Source organism: Phoxinus phoxinus (assembly GCF_949152265.1).
Source record: "Phoxinus phoxinus genome assembly, chromosome: 19".
Taxonomy (NCBI): domain Eukaryota; kingdom Metazoa; phylum Chordata; class Actinopteri; order Cypriniformes; family Leuciscidae; genus Phoxinus; species Phoxinus phoxinus.
Genome location: NC_136894.1, coordinates 18279017 through 18304991, shown reverse-complemented (window position 1 = coordinate 18304991; position 25975 = coordinate 18279017). Strand labels below are relative to the sequence as shown.

Below are 25975 nucleotides of genomic sequence, written 5' to 3'. Positions count from 1 at the left end.
CCCGTCTTTGTTGTATGAGCAGGTCACAGGTGCCACTCGAGAAATTGGCAGTTTAGTTTTTTTGTCCAACATTAGCACAGCTGCGACACACCGGCAATCTTTATTTTGAACGACAGTACGCGCTGTGCAAGAGAGGGGTGTGATCAGCGCGTACACGAGCTTGATTGACACTGCTAAGACAATCCTCCTGGCTCTGATTGGTTGTTTCTGACGGGAGCGGTGCTTTTCTGCAAATGGCAATAGGACCACTGGGAGGAGCCAGAGGAGCTGGATTTTTTCACAGATTATCTGTCTCATATTCTACTGTCAGGACATAATGACAGTTTTAACAAATATGTAAAAAATATTTTTTTTCAAATGTTACCTACTGAAGCTTTAAGAAAAATATCCATATTAACATGTTCAAAGTAAAATTCTAGCTTCCGGCCAAATGGCCATCCGCACTCTACTTGCGTCTAAAGCACAACTTACGCAACTTATGACGTCAAAGTAGCGTAGTGTGTCATGGCGTAGCGTAAATATCAGCTGTATGTCGCATTTCTCACATAAATTGCGCTTTAGACTTAAGTGGAATCTGTATGTTCGTGTGGCCAGAAGCTAGTTATTGTACTTTGTAAAGTTTTAAATATGGATATTTTTCTTACACAAACTCATCGCTTCACTTCAGAAGGCCTTTATTAAACCGCCGGAGTCGTGTGGAGCACTTTTATGATGAATAGATTATCTTTTATGATGGATAGATGCACTTTTATGAACTTCAAAACAGAAACGGCATCCAATAGTAATATATTTCTGTCATAATTTCTCCTAGTTAAACCAAACTTTTGTTTTGACGGGTTCTAGTGAAGACCTGTTTCAGAGTGTATTTGACAATAGTTTTTCTCAAATAAATTGATGAAAATGCTTATTAGGCGTTCTCTCAGAGGAGCTCTCTAAATGTTCATGTATTCATGTCCTCATATTGTTTGTGAGACGCTGAAAACACAATGAGCATCAAGCATACTTGAGTATGCAGTAGACGAAGCGGTGCAGCTCATTCACACAGAGGCAAAGTGTGAATTTCAGATCAGATTTGCATAGCTTTTGCGCTTTAATATTCAGAGACCATGTCGCGATTGGATTTATTGCACAGCTCTACTTTCAATTTATACATATAGCCTACATCACTGCGTGTTTTACGCAAAGACAGTATATAAGATGGACACAGTGACCCCATAGGTTTCAACGGAGAAAAGTGAAGCCAATTAGAAGCACTCACTTCCTGATGGCTGGGTCTTGTAAGTCTTCTAGTAGCTGTGCCAAGAGAAATCTGAATCATTCCCTTCCGAATCTCGCAGAGACGGAGAGCGTGAGTATTAGCTGTCCATGAGCTAGCAGCAGGATCAACTTTATCACTCTCTATGCACTTCTCCCTTGACTTTATGCCTCCACATCCCCCCGATTGCTTGCGAGCTTCTCCGCCTGTCTATAAGGTAATTTCTCGACTGTGCGACAGAGAGTCGAGTGGTTATGATGCAATCGTTAGCCTATTTTTACAAAATCAGCTTCTTCGGGCCCATAACGTTAGATAAAAGGTAATGGAGCCTTTTATACGTTGTTGTGTTTCTTTAGAAATAAATATTGGACAAATGGAGTCTTTAAACGCCTCAGATGTAAAGTTATTCACTGTCAAAGTGACGCCAAAATGAATGGGAGTCAATGGAATGCTAACAGCAGGTGATGGTCTGCTACTATGGCGGCCCCCGGGGAAGCTTCAGTTTCCGGCTGATGGATTACCCCCTTGGTTTTACGTGACACCTGCATTATGTAAATTCCATTGACTGGATTCCGGGATTCACTCTGCAAACGGGACATACCTTTATCTGCACGGATGGATGCCTTTTGCAGCCACATTGCGTCCACATTTTTTTGCAAATTGGATATATATCCTCGAGGACAACCACACGTTTTTCCTTCATCTAAAGTAGCCTATTCACATACTGGCCATGGTTCGCTTCATAAGAATTCGACGGCGTTTCACTTTCAGCTGGGTCTTTTTTGAGCGTTTATACTCCCCATAGACGGTTCTCCCACCCTTCAATCAATGCAGTAATTGCCGGAGCGCGAATTTAAGATGTAGCGAAGTACAATACTTCAAACAAAATGTCCTTAAGTAAAAGTAAAACTACTTTTTTAAGTAGTTTTTAAAATCTGTAAAAGTAGCCTACACAAAAAAAATACTCAATTACGTAATGTGAGTAAATGTAATTCGTTACTGTCGACCTCTGCAAAGAGGAACAAATAAAACATATTACAAGCAAAAAACAAAGAGTGCTTTCACTATTTAAGAGTATGTAAGAGTGCACGTTATAATTTGAAATTGAAAGCCTTCTGTCAGTGACTTTCATGTTTTTAATATATAAACCATCACGCATCTGCAGTTAATATTCTGAAATTCTCAAAATCGATTCAGAATCGTTGGAGAGAGAATCTCTGTAACGCTGAGGCATAGATGAAGCGGAGAGAGAATCCAATAGCAAGCACTACTTTAATGCAACGAACAGGTAATCCAGGACAAACAATGGAACACAGAACTCAGGACAGGAACATGGAGCATGGAAACAGCTACAAGCAACACATTCAACGACCGACAACCAACAACTGAAACACAGAGGTATAAATACACAGACAAACAAGCTAAACAAGATAACAAGGGGGCGTGGCTAATCAGAAACACATGGGAACAATGATCAGACAATTAACAAGACACATGGCAAACAAGGTATCACATGACAGACAACAACAAGGAACAAAACCCACACCGTGACAATCGCGATGCATCGTTTTTTTTCTCCCACCCCTACTTAATAGATACAATGAAGTATTTACACAAGAGATCTCTAGTCCACAATCAAAATGGCAAGAGACAGCCAAGTTTAAGGCATAAAACATCCTGCACACAACTACATGAATGTAGTGCTGCACATCTATCCATCTTAAATCTAAACTCCACAAATGCCTTTTGGCTCAGCCAGGACTCAAACCTGGGATCTTCCTGCTGTGAGACAACCCACTGAGCCACTGTGCCACCTAACGGCAACACATTTATGACTAAATCATAACTGTAACACAATAGGCATTCTTCCATTATAACTCAGGGTCATTACACCAGAGAGGAGGAGACAGATGATATCTGTAGAATATAAAAAAACATTCTTACATTTAACTCATTGCTGTTTATTTTGGGGTAGCGATGAGAGGTTCAGGACACCTGTGGACACATGAGGCACATAACGACATTTCCTTTTACTCTTTCTGATGGCAGGCTGCATTCACCACATGAGGTGTATAGGAACATTTCTCCATTTTCTGGGTGATTAAATCTCATCTAAGTGACCGGGCGACTTCCTGCATTCTAACATACACAGAGCAGCCAATAGATGATAAAAGGACAATGACAGACAGGCCAAAAAGAGGTTGGTAAAAACGGTGAACTGTGCTGTTAAAGAAAGTCTCATGGTTTGTCTCACTGAACTCTTACCCTCTGGCTGAACCCACTGCAAGGTCAAACAGGAAACTCTCACACCCATTCCAGGTCATTCACTCAAGAAAAAAAACTAGAAACAGCACTGCGGATACATACAGTCAACCCAGGTTGCCAAGGAAAGAGAGAGAATGGGAATGAAAATAACAATTCTGAAGGAATGTGTACAGGATTCCTATTGGAACTTATCCCGACCAATCCTAAAGGGAATCTCAAAATTATCCAAATGGCAATTACAGCATAATACAAAACAAAAATCTTTCATGTAGTTCCTGGAAGGATTCCTGGAATAATATTCAATAGGAAAAAATGCTCTTGCAGGATATCATAAGGGATTTAAAAATGTTTTTTTTAGGATTTTAAAACTACCATAGTTCATAGGTTTAGCTTGTCCAGTTGCAAGTGTAAGATTGGAAATAATCCAAGACATTTCCTTTTTAACCCCCCCTTTGAATTACTTTGCGACGCGGAAAGACTGTAACACGCGTCCTCCACCGGCTGGCCAGAAACAGGAAGTTGGGCCGATCAGCCGGGCCTTACACAAGATATTATTTTGATACAATACTTCCCTTATATCTATTATCTAACATGTAGTATATAATATTATATTCTATGTAGTGATAAAATTAGAGCTTTACATTTTAGAAATGTATTGGACATGAAACTGAAACACCCAATAGGGTTTGACTGCAGACTTGCACTTGCACTTGCAGACTTGCATTCGCAGACTTGCAATCTCAGTGTCCAGCACTTCCTCTGCAAGTTACGTCAGTAGCAATCGTGCCATGTCCAATTCGGAATTACTTCTAAAGGAGTTCAAGAATCATTGCAGTATGTATATTTTTGTCTTGCTGCTGTATGGTTTGCGTCTGTATAGCTATCCGTTTTGAATCTCTATATTTACTATCATTCCTTGTTGTTCATATCGCTAAATATATAAAACTCATCAACCAGATATCTGATATTATCTAATTTTGTCTGACACATTGATCTGACTTCGCTAGCTTTAATTTAAATCACTATCACTCGCAAAACGCGCTAGCCATCCGCTAGCCTGTTAATCTGCCACCTGTTTTTGCAGTCTTTTTTCTCTCTTGCGCGCTCCCACCTTTTCAAGTCCATCAAATAACTGTGGTGAGTAGGATCAGCAAACATGGTGAGTCATGTCTTCTCTTGTTATTGTGACTTGCACTTCATGTCACATGTAGCGTAGCCTTCTCTGTCAGCGCCAAGGACTTTACATGTGATAGATGCAGGGAGATAGTTAGGCTGACGGAGAAAATTTCAGAACTAGAGACACGCATTCAAACTTTAATCGAGGATAGTAAGAGTGCTAGGGCTTTAGATACTGCTTTGGATGCGACTAGCTTAGTGAACTCTGTACATTGTTCGGTTCCAGCTGTAGAGCCTGTACAGCAGGGCAATTGGGTGACCATGAGACGCTGTAGTCGCAGGACAAAACACTGCTCTTCCGTTCCGATAACAGCATTAAATAGGTTCTCCCCTCTCAGTGAAACACCCACTGAAAATCTTGTTGAAAAGTGCCCTAGGTATCGGTGATTCTATTACATGGAACGTGAAAATAGAGACACCATCCACCATAGTCACATGTTTGCCGGTATCCAGAGCGCCTGGCATCAAAGCAATTTCAAGAAATCAACACATATGTCTGTAATTAGCTACATCGCTCAATGCTGCAAACATGTTAAAAATAGAAATTCTGGCCTGTAAATCGTTTCTATTTTGTTTTAGTTGTTCTTGTTGCTTATCTGCAACAGAGGAATAACAATTTATTAGTTTTTATATGTTTTATTCATAGATATTTCTATTTAATCGTTTTATTCTCCCGCAGCCTATAGCACATAGTGAGTGCATTAGGCTACCGCCCGCACTCGCACTCGGCCATCAAATTTAGTCCCGCACCGCACGCCTCTAGATCACATAGTACCTGGACATCCATTTCAGACAGCTTCCTCTTGCGCTGACAGTTGGATGTGGTTCGTCCTACATGGCGGTATGCCAACATTTCCCTGGATACCCTATTTCTGACAAACGCAATCTACCAAGAGCAGCACAAATTAGTGTCTGGTTTAAGACATGCTTTTTTGGGGTGGTAATTAATGGCACAAATATGGCTTGCACATACTAGTCAAGTAGTCGAGAGACCTCTCGGCGCTGTCGGAAACAATCGACTACTCGAGCGTGCATTCAAATGGCGAACGTCACCAACAGACACCACACATTAGATGTGTGGAAGTATTTCATCAAGGATGACAAAAATATTGTAATTTGCTAACTCTGTAAGGGGCTGTTCACATATCGTGTCTAAAAACGCGTGGAAAGCGTGACCGCGCTGCTGTCTCCTTGCCACAAGCGCTTTTGCTCCCATGGCGTCTGTCGTTATGCAACCATGAACTGCGCTCTCAATGATGACGATGAAGTATCAGCAAAGGATTAATTGATTTATAGCCCTTACATTAGATTTACAACTAGATATATTTATAGAGATGAGAAATAAAAATAAATAATATACAGCTATGATCAGCTGTTCGGCCCAGCTTTCGATGTTGTTACGGAAAGGCCGAAGCTGATAGGTTGGTTTTTGTCACATGACCTGCGGTGAGCTTGCGGCATTCTGAAAAGTTGAGATGTTACGGTGCGTGCCCTGGCACAGAGCGAATTAACAGAATATCTATACTTGAAGCATTTGGAAATTTACAAATGTAATCGCGTGCATCTCTGATGATTATATTGTACATCGTTACGGTGCGTGTCCACTACAGCGCCAAAACTCCACTCAGTGCCGTTGGCAACGCTATAACCTCTCCGCTTTGGGGTGTATCTGTTGCGAGTGTGTTTAATCTGTTTTTTTCAACACACACAGAATAATCATCAGAGATATAGGCAAGCTTTGTTTCTAAATGCTCCAAGTACAGATCAAGTCACGACTAGGGCTGCAACGATTCGTCGACGTTGTCGACAAAAATCGATTATAGAAATAGTTGTCGCCAGACATGTTTTTTGCGACCGAGTGAGGCATCTCTCCTCATTACAATCTCTGCCGAGAGTCGCACATGCGCATTAGCTTCTCTGCTGAGCGATAACAAACAGAAATGGCGGCGTCCAACGCATCAGCTGCGCGTAACAAAAAATCAAAAGTTTGGGAGCATTTTCGCCTGGATACGGCTAATAAAAAGATTACCTGCATGGTTTGCAAAGCAGTAAAATGCACAATGTACATCCATAGGCACATTGCCTATCACGGCAGCACCTCAGTGATGCACGAGCATTTAAAAAGAAAGCACGCCGGACAGTTAAATGAAACGGAGTTTGACTCGCCTCGGTAAGATTTAAATAACATGACAGCCAATACGTTTTGTTTTGGATGTACATTGTGCATTTTATAAGCGTATTTTCGCTTAAAAAAAAAAAAAAAAAGGATTTAACGTTATGCCCGACTGTGCCTGACAAAGGTATTTTAAATTAAATGCATGCAGTCTGAAGAAGAGAGCCACCATGGACCCCTTTCTGCAAAAGAAGCAGACATGCACCCCACAACAGGCGAATGCCCTCACTGAGTCAGTATTGCAGATGCTGATCTATGATATGAGGCCGCTCTCCATGGTCGATGGTGCTGGGTTTAAACAAATTATAGCCCAGTTCAATCCAGACTACATCCTGCCATCCAGAACCCATTTCACCCACTTGATGGAGCAGAAATACAGTACAACGTTTCTGAAGGTAATTGTTTAGAATGCACACACAGTCAGACATTTCATAAAAAAAAAAAAAAATCACAAATTTAATTTAAAAGCAATTTTATATATAAATATATATATAATATGATTTTACCAAAACGAAGTTATGTATTTCTATTTTAATATAATATATATTAATATTATATTTAATATAATATATATAATATATATTAAAATAGAAATACATAACTTCGTTTTGGTAAAATCATATTATATATATATATATATATATATATATATATTAAAATAGCTGAAATACATTTGAGTATTTGGTTAACTCATAGTAGAAACTTCGTTTTGGTAAAATCATAGTAGCTGCAATTATTAAAAATGTAAAACTTGTATGTTGAATAGTTTCTGTTGACATGTAGGTTTTTGCATGTTAAATATTTAAAAAAATTAAATTTTGTGTTTAAAGGTAAAGCAGATCCTAAAAGAGGTGAACAGCTCCTTCACACTGACGTGTGATGTTTGGACCAGCCGTGCCACAGAGGCATATCTTGGAGTTTCGTGTCATTTCATCACCAAAGACTGGCAAATGAGGACTTTGAACCTTGCCACTCTACCCCTGGAGGAGAGGCATACTGCTGCGAACATCATGATATGGATGGAAGAGGTGATAGAGAAATTTGACATCTTGCCTAGCAAAATTAAAGCAATAGTACATGATAACGGGTCTAACATGGTGGGGGCAGCTCGACTCCTGGAAGAAAAACACGGTTGGTCTTCAGTCCGCTGTGCTGGCCACACCCTCCAACTTATCGTCAACAGTGCCCTCAAAGAGCCCAGCATCAACAAAGCTACTGGTGCTGCAAGAAACCTATTGAGCACTTTAGGAGAAGTGAGCTGGCAAATTCAAAACTGAAGAAGAAGCAGCAGCAAATGAACACCACAGAGCACAAGCTGATCCAGGACGTCAGTATGCGATGGAATAGTACCTATTACATGGTAGCAAGACTCCTGGAGCAGCGCTGGCCAGTCACTGCAACTCTCTCAGACCCTGAGGTAACACCAAGAGGCAAGCATTACTTGGACCTGAAACCATAGCAGTGGGCACTACTTGAAGAGCTGGTGCAAGGGTTAGGGCCTTTTGAATGTGCTACCATTTTCCTCAGTGGGCAGGAGTATGCTACTGCTTCATGTCTTCCATAGCTGGTCAAAGGGCTGCAACGGTCCATACAGCAAACCCAGTTTGAGACGAGCTCAGGAAAAGCCTTTCAAGCCATTGCAGGAAAAGGAATAAGTGAGAGATGGGAGAATCTTAACACTGTGTCTGCAGAGAGAGACAACCCACTTGTTCTTGCAGCTGCCATCGACCCAAGATTCAGAAAGCTGAAGTCTATCTCACCTGAAGTTGGCACAAGGCGGGTGCAAAGTACAGTTGAAGTTCTTGCTATCAAAGAAGCAAAGGCCAAGACTGGGCTACATGATGACCCTGAGGAGCTTCTTACAGCAGAAGAAGAGGGGTCATATCCCAGGGGGAAAGTCAGCGCTGGATAACCTGCTTCAGTCTGACACTGACAGTCTGAGTGAGGAAGAGGAGGAAACCCAGGAGAACAAAAAAATCCAAATGGTGAGGAGGGAAGTTCAGATGTTCTTCACAGAGCCACCAATAGCCAAAAAAGAAGACCCTCTCAGCTGGTGGAGCGAAAATGAGGGGCGTTTTCCCACACTGTCAAACCTAGCAAGATCTCTTCTGTGCATTCCTGCAACATCCACCCCTGCAGAGCGAATCTTCTCAGCAACAGGAAATATCTGCTCCCAGAAGAGAGCAAGTCTCACACGAGACCATGTGGATATGCTGACTTTCCTTAATATGAATAAACTGAACGACATAGCCTGAGCCTCATGTTGATTTTAAACTTGGTCTGTCCACCATGACAGGATTGTGTCCAGGTAGTATCACACAGTCCATGTTTACAACTTAAATTCAGACGACTCTGAAAGCTTATTTTAAAATTGTTAGATTTCATAATGTTGAGACGACTTGTAAAGTTCTTTTGCAACAGATTGACCACTGAATGTATCTCACAAAATGCACTTAATATTTTGGTTTACTGTTTTATTGCTGCTAATGTGCCTGCCCCTGGTTTACAGGAAGAAAATGTTTACTTGATTTTAATTTATTTTTTCTTATAAAACAAATGTGCCTGTCCTTTATAATAATGAGTTTCTTTATTAATGCAGTGGTTTTAGACAGGGCATTTTTATTTACTTTTAGTATGAATCGGCCTATCAGCAGCAAAGTTCAATAAAATATGAATTTTTCATTGAAGTACCCCCTTCTTTCTTGTGTTTACTATCATTTTCCACAGAATTAAAGCAATCTCATGCTAAATTTTAGAAAAATTTAATAATTGTTCGATTAGTCGACTAATCGTTTCAATAGTCGGTAGTTGCAGCCCTAGTAACGACCCATGTCTCTTTCATTATGAGCGCTCTTGTCGCGCGCCTACATTTTGTAGGATTTTAATAACGGATTTGCACGTGATATGTGAACGGCCCCTAAAAGCGGTCATGCGTCTGAATTGAAAGGCAAGAACGGCTATTTATACGGCTTTACATCACTGTTTTCTCCAGAGCGGCTATATGTATAAATTAACTAAATTAATAACTTTTTTTACAACTAAAATAAACCATCACTGAATTTACTTAAGCTGGACTATGTTTCTTCTAGAAAATTACTTTGTTGCATTATTTTCCTGTGGTTATGAGGTCCAGCTAACTACCTCTAACACTACTTTCATTTCTACAGGGAGACTTTTCGTTTAATTAGGAAATTAATCATTGCTAAAAATTTAATTATAGTATTAATCCTTTCTTAAAAGAAAGATCCTATTCCTATTTAGCACCAAAACTTTGGAACAGTCTTCCTACCATTGTCTGGGAAGCAGACACACTCTGTCAGTTCAAAGCTAGATTAAAGACACATCTCTTTGACCTAGCATTCACATAATGCATTATAGACTTCTATAACTCAATGTTAGGCTGCATAGATTAGGTCAGCCGAAACTGGGAACACTTCGGTCACCGATGTTAGGGCCGAGGGTTATTTACCACTCCGGAGGAGCAGACACCAGAGGACACCAAGAGGCAGACAACAAGAATGAATTTAAAAGGTAAGTTTTTATTAAGTTTAAAAGTGATAAAAGCAGGGGTGGGGATGTTCGTGGCCGTAGCCTTGGTGAGATTAGGGGAGAGGGGTGCTGGTAGGTACTTTTCCCGTTCTTCAGGTAAGGATATTCCTCTCTAGGTGGGCTCGTGAGACAGACAGTGACTTTCCTCGTCGTCAGACTCGTTGAATAGGCTCGTGGGACAGACAGTGTCTTTCCTAGTCGTAAGACTCGTTGAATAAGCTCGTGGGACAGACAGTGACTTTTCTCGCCGGAAGACTCGTTGCATAGGCTCGTGGGACAGGCAGTGACTTTTCTCGTCACCAGCCTTCGCTCTCATTCTGTGTGTGTGATAGAACGGCGTCGTTGGGAGAAATAATGAGACTGGACTTTCTTTGGTGGAATACAGTGCTCGGGAACTGTGGCAATAGAGGTGCGTTGAGCTTTTCTCCTCCGCACCATGCACACAATCTTAGGGACCTGGACACAGCTGAGGGGACAGATCCGTTTGAAAGAATCTTCAAAGTTATGGGTCAATTTCATCCATCAGAGAGAACACAGTTGTTTGATCTCGCCACACTTGTGCATAAATCACTCTTGTAAATCTTCACACGTGTTTGTTTCACTCTTTCGGACACTGCAAACTCACTCTATCTTCACAGTGATTAATCAACTCGTTTCTCTTCTCTTCATAGGGTGGATGATCCAAGAATTAATGGTTTTCAGAATATGGACATGGATTCAGCGATCTTCCCAGCCGTTACAGTTACTGTTCTTCGCCGTCAACAGGATAACACACACTGCCCACAAACACAGGTTAGTCGTACACTGGTGATGGCAAATCTTCACATGTGGTTTTCCCAGAAAGGTGAATCAAAAGGGTGCACTTAACTTTTCCTCGGTGAATCACATGAATCCTACAGCGGGTTTCCACTCTCTGTTCTGCCAGTCACTCTCCTTTCTCCGTGCAATTTTTCTCACTTACTTCGTTGCGTTGCTGTTCGTGGTTTCTTCAAAGACTCAATTAATGAGCATGCCTCGGGGGACCCAACATGGAACACCGATCAGACATCAAACCTCAGCTTTTCCGCATTTGCCGCCGCTCACTGTCGCTGCTGCAACCCACTCAAACACTCGTACTGAGCTTCACTATTGCCAGAACATTTCTTCCTCTCTGTGTTTCAAGCTCCTCTCTTTATACTCCTTTCTCCTGGGCATGTGCTTCAATGAAGCGCTAATCATTGGCTTCAGCTGGCGCTCATTATAGTCAGCGGCCATGATGGGTAAACCCACAGCCGGCCCGGTGTTACACCGGCATTTCTCCGGGTTCTCAACCACATTTTTTTGTTCCGGGTTTGTTCACCCGGTGACACTTCCCTTAAATCCTGATGTACTCGTTACATCATAAGAAGAATGGCATCTACACTAATTTTAGTGTCTTTGTTTATCCCGAGGTTTTCCCGCAGCCTGCCGGATCCAGGCCGTATCCAGATCTGACGAAGGACCTTCGCCTGGACCCGATGACAACGCAGTGCTGAAGTGCCAACTAGCCTCTCCCTATGGAGGATGCCTTTACCACTCTACAGATAAAGCATTCTGGAAATTTCACGTATCTCCCTGTAGTGATAAAATAAAATTCTGTATCAAATTTATAGGCAGGACAAGTAGTTTAAGGTTTGGTTTGTAGAGAATTACAAACATGCGCACATATATTCAAACGCACATAACTATAGAATTCATTCTTGATGCGCACGTGAGCACCATCAGTGTTTATCACAGGTTCGCTTTTAAAGTCTGTGTAGAGAGAGCGGTGTTGTCTTAGCGGAAAATAACATTATTAAAGAACCGCTATAAAGCCAAAACAATCTGTTACCTTAAATGATCCATTTATCTCTGTAAAGCAGCTTTGAAACAATCTACATTTTTAAAAGCGCTATATAAATGAAGATGACTTGACTGGACTTGACTATTGATGAACCCTACCCAAAAATACTACTAAAACAGATTGAAATGGTGAATCCTGTGAATGGTGTTTCAGAGTTCTTTTAACAGTTATGTAGAACTATGAATAGACAACTACACCGAACCACAGTGGAACCCACAATAGTTATTTTAATTATTAATATTATTTATTTATTCATTTTTGTTTTCAATTACAGGTCAATCTCTAAGCAACCAGTGCTGGATATTAAGTTTGGAAGGTCAAGGTGTGAGTGAAGGATCACAGCCTAACTTCATCACTGCCCTGACAGCGCTGTTTGGCTCCTCCTATAACTTCAGCTTGCAGTACCAGTAAGGATGTTTGTTCAGAGGTTAGTCATTAGCATATTTGCTATTTATATATAGTAGATTAAATTGTGTCACTAACCTTGTCTTGAAAGTATTTATTAAGGACTATTAAGGACTTCACAAAAGTTTTGTCAGCCGACTACTGGTATGAACAATATGGCCCTGGTTTCCATACAGGGCTTAGCTTAACCCAGGTCTAGGTCTTAATAAAATTTGGGTATTTAAGCAGCTTTTATAAAAATGTCTCATAAAAAAGAAAAACATTACTGGTGTGCATCTTGAAACTAAACAGTGGCAATTCCATATTTTAAGATATTTCAGTGCAAGTTGTTTTTAGTTAAAGGATTAGTGATCTGTCATTAATTACTCACCCTCATGTCGTTCCAAACCCGTAAGACATTTGTTCATTTTCAGAACACAAATTAAGATATTTTTGATGAATCTGAGAGGTTTCTGAACCACCCATAGACAGCAACGTCTTTGCAACTTTTTTAAGGCCCAGAAAGGTAATAAAAACATTGTTAAAATAGTCCATGTAACTATAGTGGTTCAACCTTAATTTTATGGAGCAACGAGAATACTTTTTGTGAGCAAAATAGCGTAGGAGAATGACGTGGAAGACAAGAGATTGTTGAATAATGTCGTTATTTTGGGGGAGGGTTTGTGCACAAAAAGTATTCTCGTCGCTTCAGAATATTAAAGTTGAACCACTGTAGTTACATGGACTATTTACCAATGTTTTTACCACCTTTCTGGACCTTGAAAGTTGCAATGACGCTGCTGTCAATGGAGGGACAGAAACCTCTCAGATTTCATCAAAAATATCTTCATTTGTGTTCCGAAGATGAACAAAGGTCTTAAGGGTTTGGAATGACATGAGGGTGAGTAATTAATGACAGCATTTTAAGCCAGCTCAAACATCCATTTTAGTCTGGTAAATGTCATGTTTAACATTATCATGTTGTCATGTATGCAGTAAACACGTTGCAAGGCTTGCAATTGAGTTAAATTATTTCTTTCAGGTTTGGACTGGATTCTGGCAATGTGTGCTCTACATAAACTGAGATTCTAAGGCCCCCTTTCCACTGATACTCTGATGAGGGGATGATATTGTTAATGAGCTGGGTGATAAGTAGACAAAGTTGTAGAATAAAATTTTTAATCTGGCAACCCCACTTCTAAAAGTTTAGTTAGTAGTCTTTATTAAGACAGTGTGCATGTAAACAGACACATTGAGTTGATGTATTGTAACCAGGGCAAAAAAAAAAGTTATTAATCACAACATGCATTTTTTTTCATGTTGTTAAGTTTTATCCAAACAAACTAGTCGTTAAAACAGATATCTGATTTCTATTTACACATCATCTGTGCTCTCTCTCTCTCTCTCTCTCTCTCTCTCTCTCTCTCTCTCAATATATATATACTCCGTACATAATATTTAATTGTTTTTCTTTTCTTCTTTTCTGCCTTTTACACGTTTTCTTGACATCAATCCTGAACGTGGATCAAAAACAAAGAAAGCACAAGTAACTTCAAAGAGAACTGAAGGCCATAAAAGTTGTGCAACAAAAGAACACCACTGTAAGCCTACAGCTTTCCTCACTTCTGCAAAAACTTGCAGACTTTGAACGGGATGTTGCACTTTTATGGACTTCAAAACAGAAACCGCAATTCACTGCCATTATAAAGCTTGGAAGAGCCAGGACATTTTCAATATAACTCTGGTTGTTTTCGTCAGAAAGAAGAATGTCATATACAGACTTGAGAGTGAGTAAATCATGGGCTAATTAAAATTTTTGGGTGAACTAACCCTTTAATTAAGTGCTAAGTGTTACCTGTTTGTTGTTAAGTGTTAAAATTGCATTTTACGTTTAAAAAAAAATTCAGCCAATATGTTCACAATCACATAAGGCAATTTTCTGATCTTTGCTTTTAACCAAAATAAATGTTTTAAAACCCAGAGAAAGTTGGTTTCTTTTTCCTATTGTGACTACTCTTATGAAACTTTTAAGTATAATATTTTTTAATTATGTAACAATAAAATCAGTATAATTTATTGCTGTAGACAGTTTAATATTGTAAAAGTACGTGGTATAAACTGTATTTGGTAATTACAGTGGAGTACTGTAAATGCTGTTTAAAGTACTAGTGCTGTAAAAATACAGTATGTGGCTGGCAAGCCAGCAGCCAGTATTTTACTGTAAGTTTACAGTGAAAAGTCTTACAGTGTACAGATCATACATACAGTAGAGATTAAACTCTTTCCAAGAGCTTCTACAAAAATCCTGTGTGAACAATTCTAGATTATTAGATGGTGTTAAATCTATATAAAATCTATAAAAAAAACATAAAAAAACACACACACTTAAAAGTGTTTTTGTATTTTAGAAAAGAGAATTTAAATAATTAAGTTGACCAAGAAATTAAGTCTAAAATCTAAATTTTTGTTATTGTGAGATGACAAGAAGGCTAAAAAAGATTTTAGAGCTTTGTTTAAATTAACTCATTAACTTTCAGTGCAGTATTAGAAATAGTAATATCAAGACCAATCATCAACTACATAATACATGCAGCTTCATCCCATTTCTAAATTGTTTTAGAGCTTTTTTTATTCCCGCCGTTCAGCCATCACATCACAGACCCACAAAATTAGCTTGCTGTGCACACTGTGCCTATGGCCTTTCAAGTTTGCCTGTGAAGCACTAAAGAGGGAGTAAGACAGAGAGCAAGCAAGCAATGGTTGTAATTAGCACATATCATGCTAGCATAATGGAGGGAGCTGTATAAATATCTTGCTTTAATCTCCAAACTCCTCTTATGATGTTTTCACATGTTGAGGCTAAAGGGTTCAAAGATAGCTAAGAGCTCTGATGACAGACTAGTGGTGTGGGAATACAGTTGTTTTGAGCCCAACACAAATTTGGTGTGCTGAACTGCTTAAATTAGGCCCCGTTTACACGATGGGAAAACGCAGATATTTCTCTGCGTTTTGGCCTGTCATTTACACGAAAACGCCGTTTTTATCCCAGAAAACGATCATTTCTAAAAACTCCGGCCAAAGTGGAGATTTCTGAAAACGCCGGTTATGTGTTGCCGTGTCAACTGGGAGAAACGGAGTTTTAGGTTCTCTCTTGTCGATTCTGAGGATTCTGATTGGCTTGCATGGCTTTATCCTTCTCCCTACACTGCCGCCCATAGGTTTAGCATAGTTATAAAGGCGCTCGACGGCGTATTTATGCGGGTTGTGTGCACGATGTTATTATTGAAAACGGAGGGGGAGAAATATTCGTTTCTCTAAATACCCGGCTATGTGTAAATGTGGCCTTAGATAAATAAAATAGGAGTTCTTAGATTTGACAGGCTTCTAAAATCTGGTTGACTTTATAAAACAGATATTCCAGATGCTGATACAATGGTCAGTGCAGCATTCCAGCTATGCTAAAATACAAAACACTGAAACAAGTGACTGACAACTGGTCACTAAATGTATTTGATAACACTATTAGGCCAATATTTGCCAATTTTGAGCTTCACCACAAACCTTGTAGACTTATCCTCTCATGTCCTAAAAACAAAAACAAACATAAAAAGCAATAAAACTTGTATTTACTTTTTTAGTTATTTGTTCCTTTTTCAAATTCTGGTACAAAGTAAAAAAAAAAAAAGCTCAGATACAACTTTTCTAATAGTATTATGGTGCGTTCTATTATTTATCAGTGTCGGAGTTCCGCCTAGGAAGACATACGTTGCCTAGCAACACGCACCAATTCCTCGGATTTCCCAGCTCGGAGGTCAGACAACCGTGAGGACACAGAGCAAGAATTCCGATACGGCAGCCAAGATGGCTGCGCCCTGTGTGACTTGTAAGTATGAATTGTTTTCGGACCGCTTTGGTTGTTTAAATTACGATTTTAATCACTCATATTACTGCAATACCTTACTGCCTCCGTCTCACTGCCTGTGGGTGTTGTGAGTGCAATATTAAATGAAGCCTTGTTTCAAACGGGTGTCTACTAACGTGGTTAGCGTTGCTAACAGAAGATAAACTAGGTGAAGCACATACTTTGGAGCGCCTGGTACTCGGCCAGTGCTACCATAGCAACAGCTTTTCAGGTAGTGACGTGGTGTCCATGTTTTTTCTCTCACTCAGACGCGCAAAACATACCAGAACGCTTGAAGTGTGGAAGTGACGTAATATCCGAGGGTCGAGTCGGTTCATTGACAATAATATAGCACCATTAGTCTATATCAACATTAGATCACCCACTGTCTAGTTATAAGTCAACCATTGAAAAAATAATAATAGCAGTTTACTACTACTAGTAACAGCTATGACATGAAACACATGTTCACTAGTTATAATGTGTGCACAGTATATTACTGCTTAACACTTATAGAGACCAACTAATAACCTTAGTTTACAAGCCAGGGACTATATCTTCACGATTAAGGATACCATTTTATGAATTAACTTAAAAATATATCAATATAATAGTAATGTTATTACTGTATAATAAAACATGAATTTAATCAAAATGAATTTTCTTCTATACTTTGAACTGGCAATATCTTAAGTTGTTTTTAATCAATTAGTATTATTTCAAACACAGCCTTCAATCAAAATGAATTTTCTTCTATACTTTGAACTGAAACTATCTTATTTTTTTTTTTTAAATCAATTAGTATTATTTCAAACACAGCCAACAATAATCTCCACTAGATCTTTGTGCAGTTGACTGCAGCCTGTGTGCAGAATTCTACCTTATTTTAGGAACGGAGTATAATAGAGAGCTCAATTGTTTTCTATTTCTCATCACTGCAAAACTCACATTTTCCATGTCCCTTATTAATATGGTAAAGGGTTCCATTACTCAAAATATGTCAATTAAAATACTCAGGTGACACTGTTGAAAGGCTTTTCAATTCAAGCAGAGTTAAATGGAATCTTATTTGAACATAAAAATAATAATAATGATATATATATATATATTATAAAAAGTATAAAATAAAGAACAAAAGAGCAAATTCATCCTTATTATCTTGTTGTAAATTTATTGCACCACAGATGAACACAAGCTGGTTTATCAGAGCAAATATAATAATACTGTTACATCTGTCAGCTGCCATGTACCAACCCTAGTCCCTCACAGTTTCCATAAACTCTGTTATTCGGACTTCATTTCCCAGAGCCCTTTGCTCATTATTAGTTTATCTGTTTCAGCTGTGTCTTGTTTCATTTGATCATCATCCCGTCTATTTAAATGCCTTTTTGCCTTTGTTCAGAATGAAGTATTGTTTGATTGTTTGTTTGAGTTCACATGCTTTGTCAGCATTTTGAGCAGTTCCTGGGCAATTCAAGGCAATTCAATTAGCTACATTCGAGGGCCGGATTATCAAATTCAAAAGTTGAGGTGGGTTGGTTTGGGGGTTTCGCTTATTTATTGAAACTGTTATGTTTCAATAAATAAGCGAAACCCCCAAACCAACCCACCTCAACTTTTGTAAAGTAAACCTAAAAAGTATTGTATTTACTTGGAAATGGGGTACCCAACAGTATGCAGATATATAAGACTAAGACTAATAATTTACAGCTGTGTAACAACTATTTTCCTTGGAACAAATAAAATAATTATACAAGTTCATCTTTTCATTTTGTTCATGGCACAATGTTTCTCGTGCCTTTCTCATCAGTCAGGGGTGCGTTTCCCGTACAACTATATAGCTCACTGCTTAACTACCATAGTACGATGCATCGTTGGAGAAATCAACTAGCTAGTCACGAGTGTTTCCCGAAACCGAATGTCGTAAAGTATCGTTCAACCACGTTGGTTTATGACGTCTCGCACGTGGTGGACTAATAACTTTTTTTAATTAATCTGTTTGAAATCGAATTAACGATAGATTTCATCATATAAGTTACATACATGGCATCTGAAGACCATTTCAAATTTTTCTCAGTTACTTTGCTTTATTACCAGACTCAATATTTGGCTCGTTCTTACATAGTAGAGCACGTTCGCACATGCGCAGTCTTCAAAAACGGTGCTTTAAATCTCTTGACAAACTAAAAGACGTAAATTACATTTGTATGTATTCTAAATAAAAAATACGGGTTGTACTGAATGTCAGCTTGCTTATTTTGCTAAAGATAAGGATTTATTCAGTCTACATGTCATGTAAACTAGAAACTATGCTTCTAACCACAGCTCCAGAGCTGTCGTTGCAACCACACAAGTTTGCGATGCTGTTTGCGAACGTTCGTTGGAACGATGGTTTCGGGAAACACCAAATCGTTGAACTATGCTGATAACGGCGGAACTTGCGATCATAGTTGGCTAACGATGCTTTCGGGAAACGCACCCCTGGTTGGGAATGTTGAGGCCGTTTCATCCGATTTAATACTTGCTAAATCATCGAGTGATTTGTGGTTTGTAACAGTGAGGTGTCTGTCGAATTGAAACGCTTCCCACTGGTTGTCGCAACGCTGTTTAATAATAGTGTCCGGGACCCAGGAGTAAATCCGTGCTGGGCCATGCTGAAACAACTAGTGAAACAACTGAAAACAGCGCTATTTGTTGTTACTGATCGAGAAACCGCTTCAGATACGGATACGCAGTGAGAGAGCGGTCCGAACGAATCCGAATAGTTTTAGACAGTCATGCAAAAGCGTTTAGAAAGAATCTAACCAAAATAATAAATAATTCACAAATTATTGGTATTGTTGGTTCAGTCGACAGAAATACGGGACACAAATAATAACTGCTGAAATATTCGCATGTAAAACGTTTCTCAGGTCAATCGGAGCGCGTATCATACTAAATTAGCCGCACCGCGAGGAAAAGAGGAGGAGCGAGGTTGGTGTCGTCGGGCCGGATGGAGATGATTGGGCTGCCAGTTGAATAGCCCTGGTCTATACTGTGAAACCGGTTTAGGTGGCTAGCCCGATATGTTTCAGTTTAGTTTGCCCCAAACCTGGCTTTTAGGCACCCTGAAAGTGGTTTGGCTTTTAGCAGTGTTTATCGCCATACTAACTCACGCTCCATGGCTAACCTGGTCCGGGGCAGGTGATGTTCCAGGTAAGAGATCTCAAACCGAAATTGGACCAATCAGCTGTGAGCAAAGGATAAAGTCACTCCACCTGTTTCTACTCCAAATTAAAGGTCAGCAAATGATTTGTAAAGACAAAATTGTCTGACTTAGTAGGCTAACACTTATTTAGAATAATAATTTTGTATGATTTAGATACTATTTACGTAATTATTTTAATCGATCACACATACAATTTTAGTTTATCAAAAAATGTTTTACGCACAGTTTAAAGGAATAAATGTAATATAAATCCGATTTAGAATCAACAGATTAATCTATAAAATGACTAAATGTGAGCTTAAAAGTTCAATTCTAATAATAATTAATAATTCATTACATTTATATAGCTTTCTCGCCACTCAAAGGGGGGATTTCCTCAACCACCAACAATGTGCAGCATCCACCTGCATGATGCGACGGCACCCATATTGCGCCAGAACGCCCACCACAGACCACAGGGAGAGCACAGACCACTGGCCTCACTAACACCACTTCCAGCAGCAACCTGGTTTTCCCAGAAGGTCTCCCATCCAGGTACTAACCAGGCTCAGCCCTGCTTATCTTCAGTGGGCAACCAGTCTTGGGCTACAGGGTGATATGGCTGCTGAATTCTCAATACCTTTATCAACTGTATAAACTAACTTCACAATTTTTACTTGCACTGATATAGCAATACTTTTTCTTTTAGTTGTCTCTTTCATAGACAGCTATTTTCTTCTTGCTGTGTAAATTTGTTTAAATTCTTTATATTTTTCAATCTCGTAATATTCTGGAGAAGTGAATTGCGCTGCTTCTCTCGCGAGAAATGAATCACAGTCACTCTTTATCAGCATGTGATTGGCTGTTCGCTATTGATGTCACACCTAAACTCCTAAACTCAGTATCAAAGCCTGAGTCGACAGAGAAAGTGGATGATCAGCATCATGGTACCAGTGGTTGGATTGGTTTGGTTTTTTCAACTCAAAACTAATCCTGTAACCCGGAGTTTGTTCAACTACCATCATGGTACAGTACAGGCCCCTGGTTTCTTTTCCTGTGTTTTGGATTTCTTGTTCCTGTCTTCCTCTGTGGATTGGATTTGTATCTCGGACTGTTTACATGTGCTTGACCCTCTGCCTGGTATGGACTATGACCTTGGATAATAAACTGCGTTTGGATTTTCACTCTGTCTGCTGAATGCTGTCTCACCACCACAACCAAATCATTACAAATACACACTAATGATGACGACCATTTTCTAATTCTATGAGATGCCAAAAAGGTTGAGTGATTCCTAAAGAATCTGTTGGCCTATAGAAATTTAGTCAATTACTCATAGCTGCTGCGCACCCACCAGATTTCGTCATGAGTCATTTTGTACCCACCACCTTTTTAGGGTTAATAGGGCTGTAACGATACACCAAACCCACGATTCGGTTCATATCACGATTTTTTTTGTGGATTTTTGTTTCTCCATGTTTTCGGTGCTGATGTGTGACCCGTTCAAGTAAGAGTGGCGCTGCCAATAAAGCACCTAAAAGCTGTCACAAAGAACCGGCAAAAGTAATGATTATGAATGTCAAATATAGCAAGGAGACATTTTAATTGTTTATTAATAAACAAGTGTTTTCTGTGTCGGCTGCAAAGATGAAGTTGACGATGCTGACTCGCGATCTTCGCAGTAGGCAAGTGAACGCGGCAGAGAGAAATGCACACGGATTACATAGTTTTCTTTCGTTTTGAATTGTTCTGTTTAAAAGTATGATTTCAAGCGTTCTGTAGATAATAGATATATTCCTCAGGTCCGTGAGGCAAGTAGGCTATGCTGAGTTTCGGTTAATTTATGAGACGAGCTCCAGTTCATGCGCCCCCACCCGCGTCGTTGTGATATCTCTTATCTGCTTTACTTATTATTGATTAAATCCAGGCAATTGGTTGATGAAACATTGATTAAAATTAAGATACAATTAATACAAAACAAAATTCACTTTAAAGAAAGGCTTTGTACTTTCTGTTTGAGGTCTCTGTGAAAGTTAAAGCAGTCTTTTAGTGCCGATTTGAGAGCGGTCACGTCCGTAACCAAGAACTGTCACGTCCGTAACATCGTTTTTTCCTCATAAATGTGAACACAAAAAATAAATTAAAATTTATATTTTATGTTCTGTGGAGAGCATAGCTTGGAGAGCTTACATTAGTAAGCTACAGAACATCGTCTTTCAAAACATGACCTGCGCGAAAGAGGAAAATAAATGAATGCGCCATTGTACCCAGCACTTCTGAAAATGCACTTCCGAATGCGTCTCTGTCCCCAGCACATTTCAAACCAAACTGACGCCCATGCACACTATATAATATATGATTTGGATTCTGTTACATGATCCTGTAGAACAGATTTTTTTATTTAAATACAGTTGTTTAACCTTTGGTGAGATCAAGCAGTTCTGGGGAAAGTTCAAGATAGAGCTCATATAGAAAAGATATTCAGTCACATTGAGTGAATGGGTTGTGGTAATCTCTTCAGTACACCACGAACGAGGGCATCTCAGGGAGCTTGAGTGGGCTGTTGACACTGTCAGACGGCTGCCGTCTGATCAGTGCCACTTTGCTTTGATTTGTGTCCACTGAGCATATATGGATGGGGAAATGACAGTGAACATGCACTCAGTGCTATCTTCATGAGGGTCATTAGGACATAAACATAATGCTTTTGACGGTAAAGGACCAAACAGACATTTGGAGGACGTGCTTTCACAATAAATGAGCACTCAAGCAAAGTTTTTTTTTTTTTTAATGTTATGAAGTTAGTCGTGTTTAAATGTTGTTTTCGTGTATCTGTCTTTCTGTGTGGGTTGGAGCCAGTGCGTGTCAAAGTCATAAATGTTTACAGAGCACATTCCTAAACCACAACCATCATAGAGGGGATGTTCCAGTCAGGATGTTTAACAGCTTCCATTTCACACCGTGCAGATATGTAGTATCGGCTGTATCTAAAAAATGTGGTGGTTTGTGTTTTTGGACATCATAGGAATGTTCCAGGTATTTAGATTTTGGCTACACAACAGATAATATGAGTACAAAATATAGTATCTCAGGCTAGGAGAAAATTAGAAGTTTTATGACATGTACATATTGCAAGAACATTTCATTTAATAACATTCTGCTATAGGTACCTAATATTTAATTATTCATTGGACCATAAACATTAACTTATCACTAAAATGTTTGATAACACTTTAATAAACATTGTCCATGCAACAAATTATAAGTAATTGTTATAAAACATTTTTATTGTAATAACAATTATAAACAATAATAAAAAAATAACTACAAGCAGCACCATGAAATAAGTAGATTATTAGATAGTAAAGTACATGTTATTTATTAGTTATATGGTTACTTCAATTATATTTAATTAATTGCCAAATGTGGCAACATTTTAAAATGTCATTGTATGTAAAGTTATTGTCCAAAAATAAAACATAGTTATACTGTGGTAATACTTTTAATACTTTAGATGATTTTTTTTTTTTTTTTGCTGTTATCAGTAATGTATGGTATAATTTATAATTGTATCATAATTTTTATCATAGTAAACTGTTTATCTGGTGTGTGTGTGTGTGTGTGTGTGTGTGTGTGTGTGTGTGTGTGTGTGTGTGTGTGTGTGTGTGTGTGTGTGTGTGTGTGTGTGTGTGTGTGTGTGTATAGAGCAAACCTTTCCATAACGGACCAGGATTTTACCATGGTACAGTGAGGTATCAGATGCCAATTTCATGGAACTTATACAATACTATCAGATACGTACCATGTTACTGAGTGATTACCCTTATCATATACCATGGTATTTTTATTTTTATGCCATGGTACAGGTGCAAAATGTACAAATGGTACATGGTTAAATAGCCTTTCTTACAATGAATTTTTGCAAACGGCAATTAAAGGCTGATTTTTCAGTAATTAAGCGTCATGCATGAATCATTATAAAACATTGCTAGTTAAGGGAATGAAAGTACATACAGTGTTTGTTGCGTCGGTGTTGCCAGCTGAAGCACGCTTTGAACGCTTTCTCCTGCAACATGCATGACGAGGAACTGGACGAGTAAAACTCCAGCATGTGTCCCGATAACACATCCATACAGTCAAACATCCTGCACTTTATTTCACTGAAGAATAAAAGAATGAGATAACAATCTGGTCGTCCTTCAAATGTTCACAGAAACTCCATCAAACTCTCACTGGTTTGGTACGCGCGAATCTCTTTCTGTTTCCACACAGTTACCAGACAACAAAATAATGCGATCCATCCCGATGGTCACTTGCGATTTTCCTGCTTTTACAGAATAAAAATGATCGCTAAACGAATACAAATATGGTTCCGCTCGGTATTGTGACCGGTCCCGTTCCGGTTAGCGACAGAGGTTCTCTGTAATGATACATTATTTTATAAATATAGCGCGTTTAAACACACAATGACGGATTTCGGCTCCTGCATGCGTGCTCATTTCCTACTAGTTCATTCCGACACAATGAAAGCTTGAGTTGCCTAATATATGCGAGTGAACTTTCTATGAACCCTTTCGAGGCTGCTAACCTTCAAATGACCCACACAAGTGTGACATCACACGTACGTACGCGCGCACACACACACACCAGCAGCTCTGCAACGCAGGAGAGGCTGAGAACAGAAGCACAACTCAACACAGCATTTCCCTCGAAAGAATTATTCCTTACACATTCATATTTCCTGAGTTACAACTTCACAGCATTGCGTAAAGAGTAGGCTACAGTACATAACATTAGTTTAGCAGCCCTTGTGAAAAACAAGTAGCCTGCACAAGCCATTACAGAATAAATAAAAAGAAGAAGAATATACTTCAAAAGACTAGCCTACTTATTTAGGAAATAATATACTTTAAATAATTTACATAAAAATACTATACTTATTACGGAAATAATAGTTTAAAAGAATATACTTAAAGGTAGGGCTCTGTTAAGTCTTCTTTGTCGGTTAGGAACCTGGGTGTGCTCTTTGATACCAATATTTCATTTGAAAGTCACGTGTCTAGTATATGTTCTTATGAGTTCTTACCAGAACCAGGAAGTATGACCATATTAGCCTCGTTCTGTCAACACTGCATTGGCTGCCTATTAAACATCGTATACATTTAAAAATATTGCTGATCACTTACAAAGCACTAAATGGTTTAGCTCCGCAGTACTTGAGCGAGCTCTTAACGCATTATAGTCCTTCACGTCTATTGCGATCTCAAAATTCCGGCCAGTTGATAATACCTAGAATATCAAAATCGACTGTTGGCGGTAGATCCTTTTCCTATTTAGCACCAAAACTTTGGAACAGTCTTCCTAACATTGTCCGGGAAGCAGACACACTCTGTCAGTTCAAATCTAGACTAAAAACACATCTCTTCGGCCTAGCATACACATAACACATTATAGACTTCCATAACTCAATGTTAGGCTGCATAGTTTAGAACAGCCGGGACCGGGAACACTTCCCGTAAATCCTGATGTACTTGGTACATCATAAGAAGGATGGCGTCTACGCTAATATTAGTCTCTCTGTCTATCCCGAGGTTTACCGCTGTCCACCGGAACCAGGCCGGATCCAGATCTGATGAAGGACCAGCGCCAGGACACGACGACGCCGCTGACGTGAAGTGTCAACCAGTCTCTCCTCCTCTCCACTCCGACTTCAACCAACCGGAACTGGACAAATACTCTGATTCATTCTGACTTCTGACCTGTAATGCTCCTGAATCATAATTATACACTGTTCACTCATTGGCCAGAGGAGAACTGGCCCCCGACTGAGCCTGGGTTCTCCTAAGGTTTTTTTCTCAATTCTGTCACCTGATGGAGTTTTGGTTCCTTGCCGCTGTTGCCTTGCTTTCTGGCTTGCTTAGTTGGGGACATTTAATATTCAACAATATTATAGATCTGCCTTAAAGGTGGACGATAATGAAATTGTTTTTTTTTGTATTATTTTCATGTTATCACTGTGAAGCTGCTTTGATACAATCTGCACAGCAAAATCTCCAGTGTTGAAATCCTGGTGTTAAGGACTCCTAGAGTAAAGAGTTAATTTTCTGGTGTTGAATTAACTCTGCTAGTGTAAATCGCACCCTCTGGCTGGTGAAAATATGTAGAGTTAAATCTATAACACAGAGAGAGTGTAATTAGTTACATCCGGGACATTTACGCGCTGG

General features: G+C 39.2%; 1 protein-coding gene across 3 annotated transcripts in view; it reads right to left on the bottom strand.

The window, feature by feature from the left end:
* Nucleotides 1-24251, bottom strand: part of LOC306987071 (retinoic acid receptor beta-like) — a 104304-nt gene extending 80053 nt beyond the window's left edge. For all 3 annotated transcript variants that reach the window (XR_013795083.1, XM_079591055.1, XM_079591054.1), the window contains exon 1: nt 23766-24251. Coding sequence is in view for 2 of the 3 variants with exons in the window: in XM_079591055.1 (XP_079447181.1) it covers nt 23766-23895 (130 nt within the window). In the remaining variant the exon portion in view is untranslated. The remainder of the gene's footprint in view (nt 1-23765) is intronic.
* Nucleotides 24252-25975: the final 1724 nt, after the last annotated feature.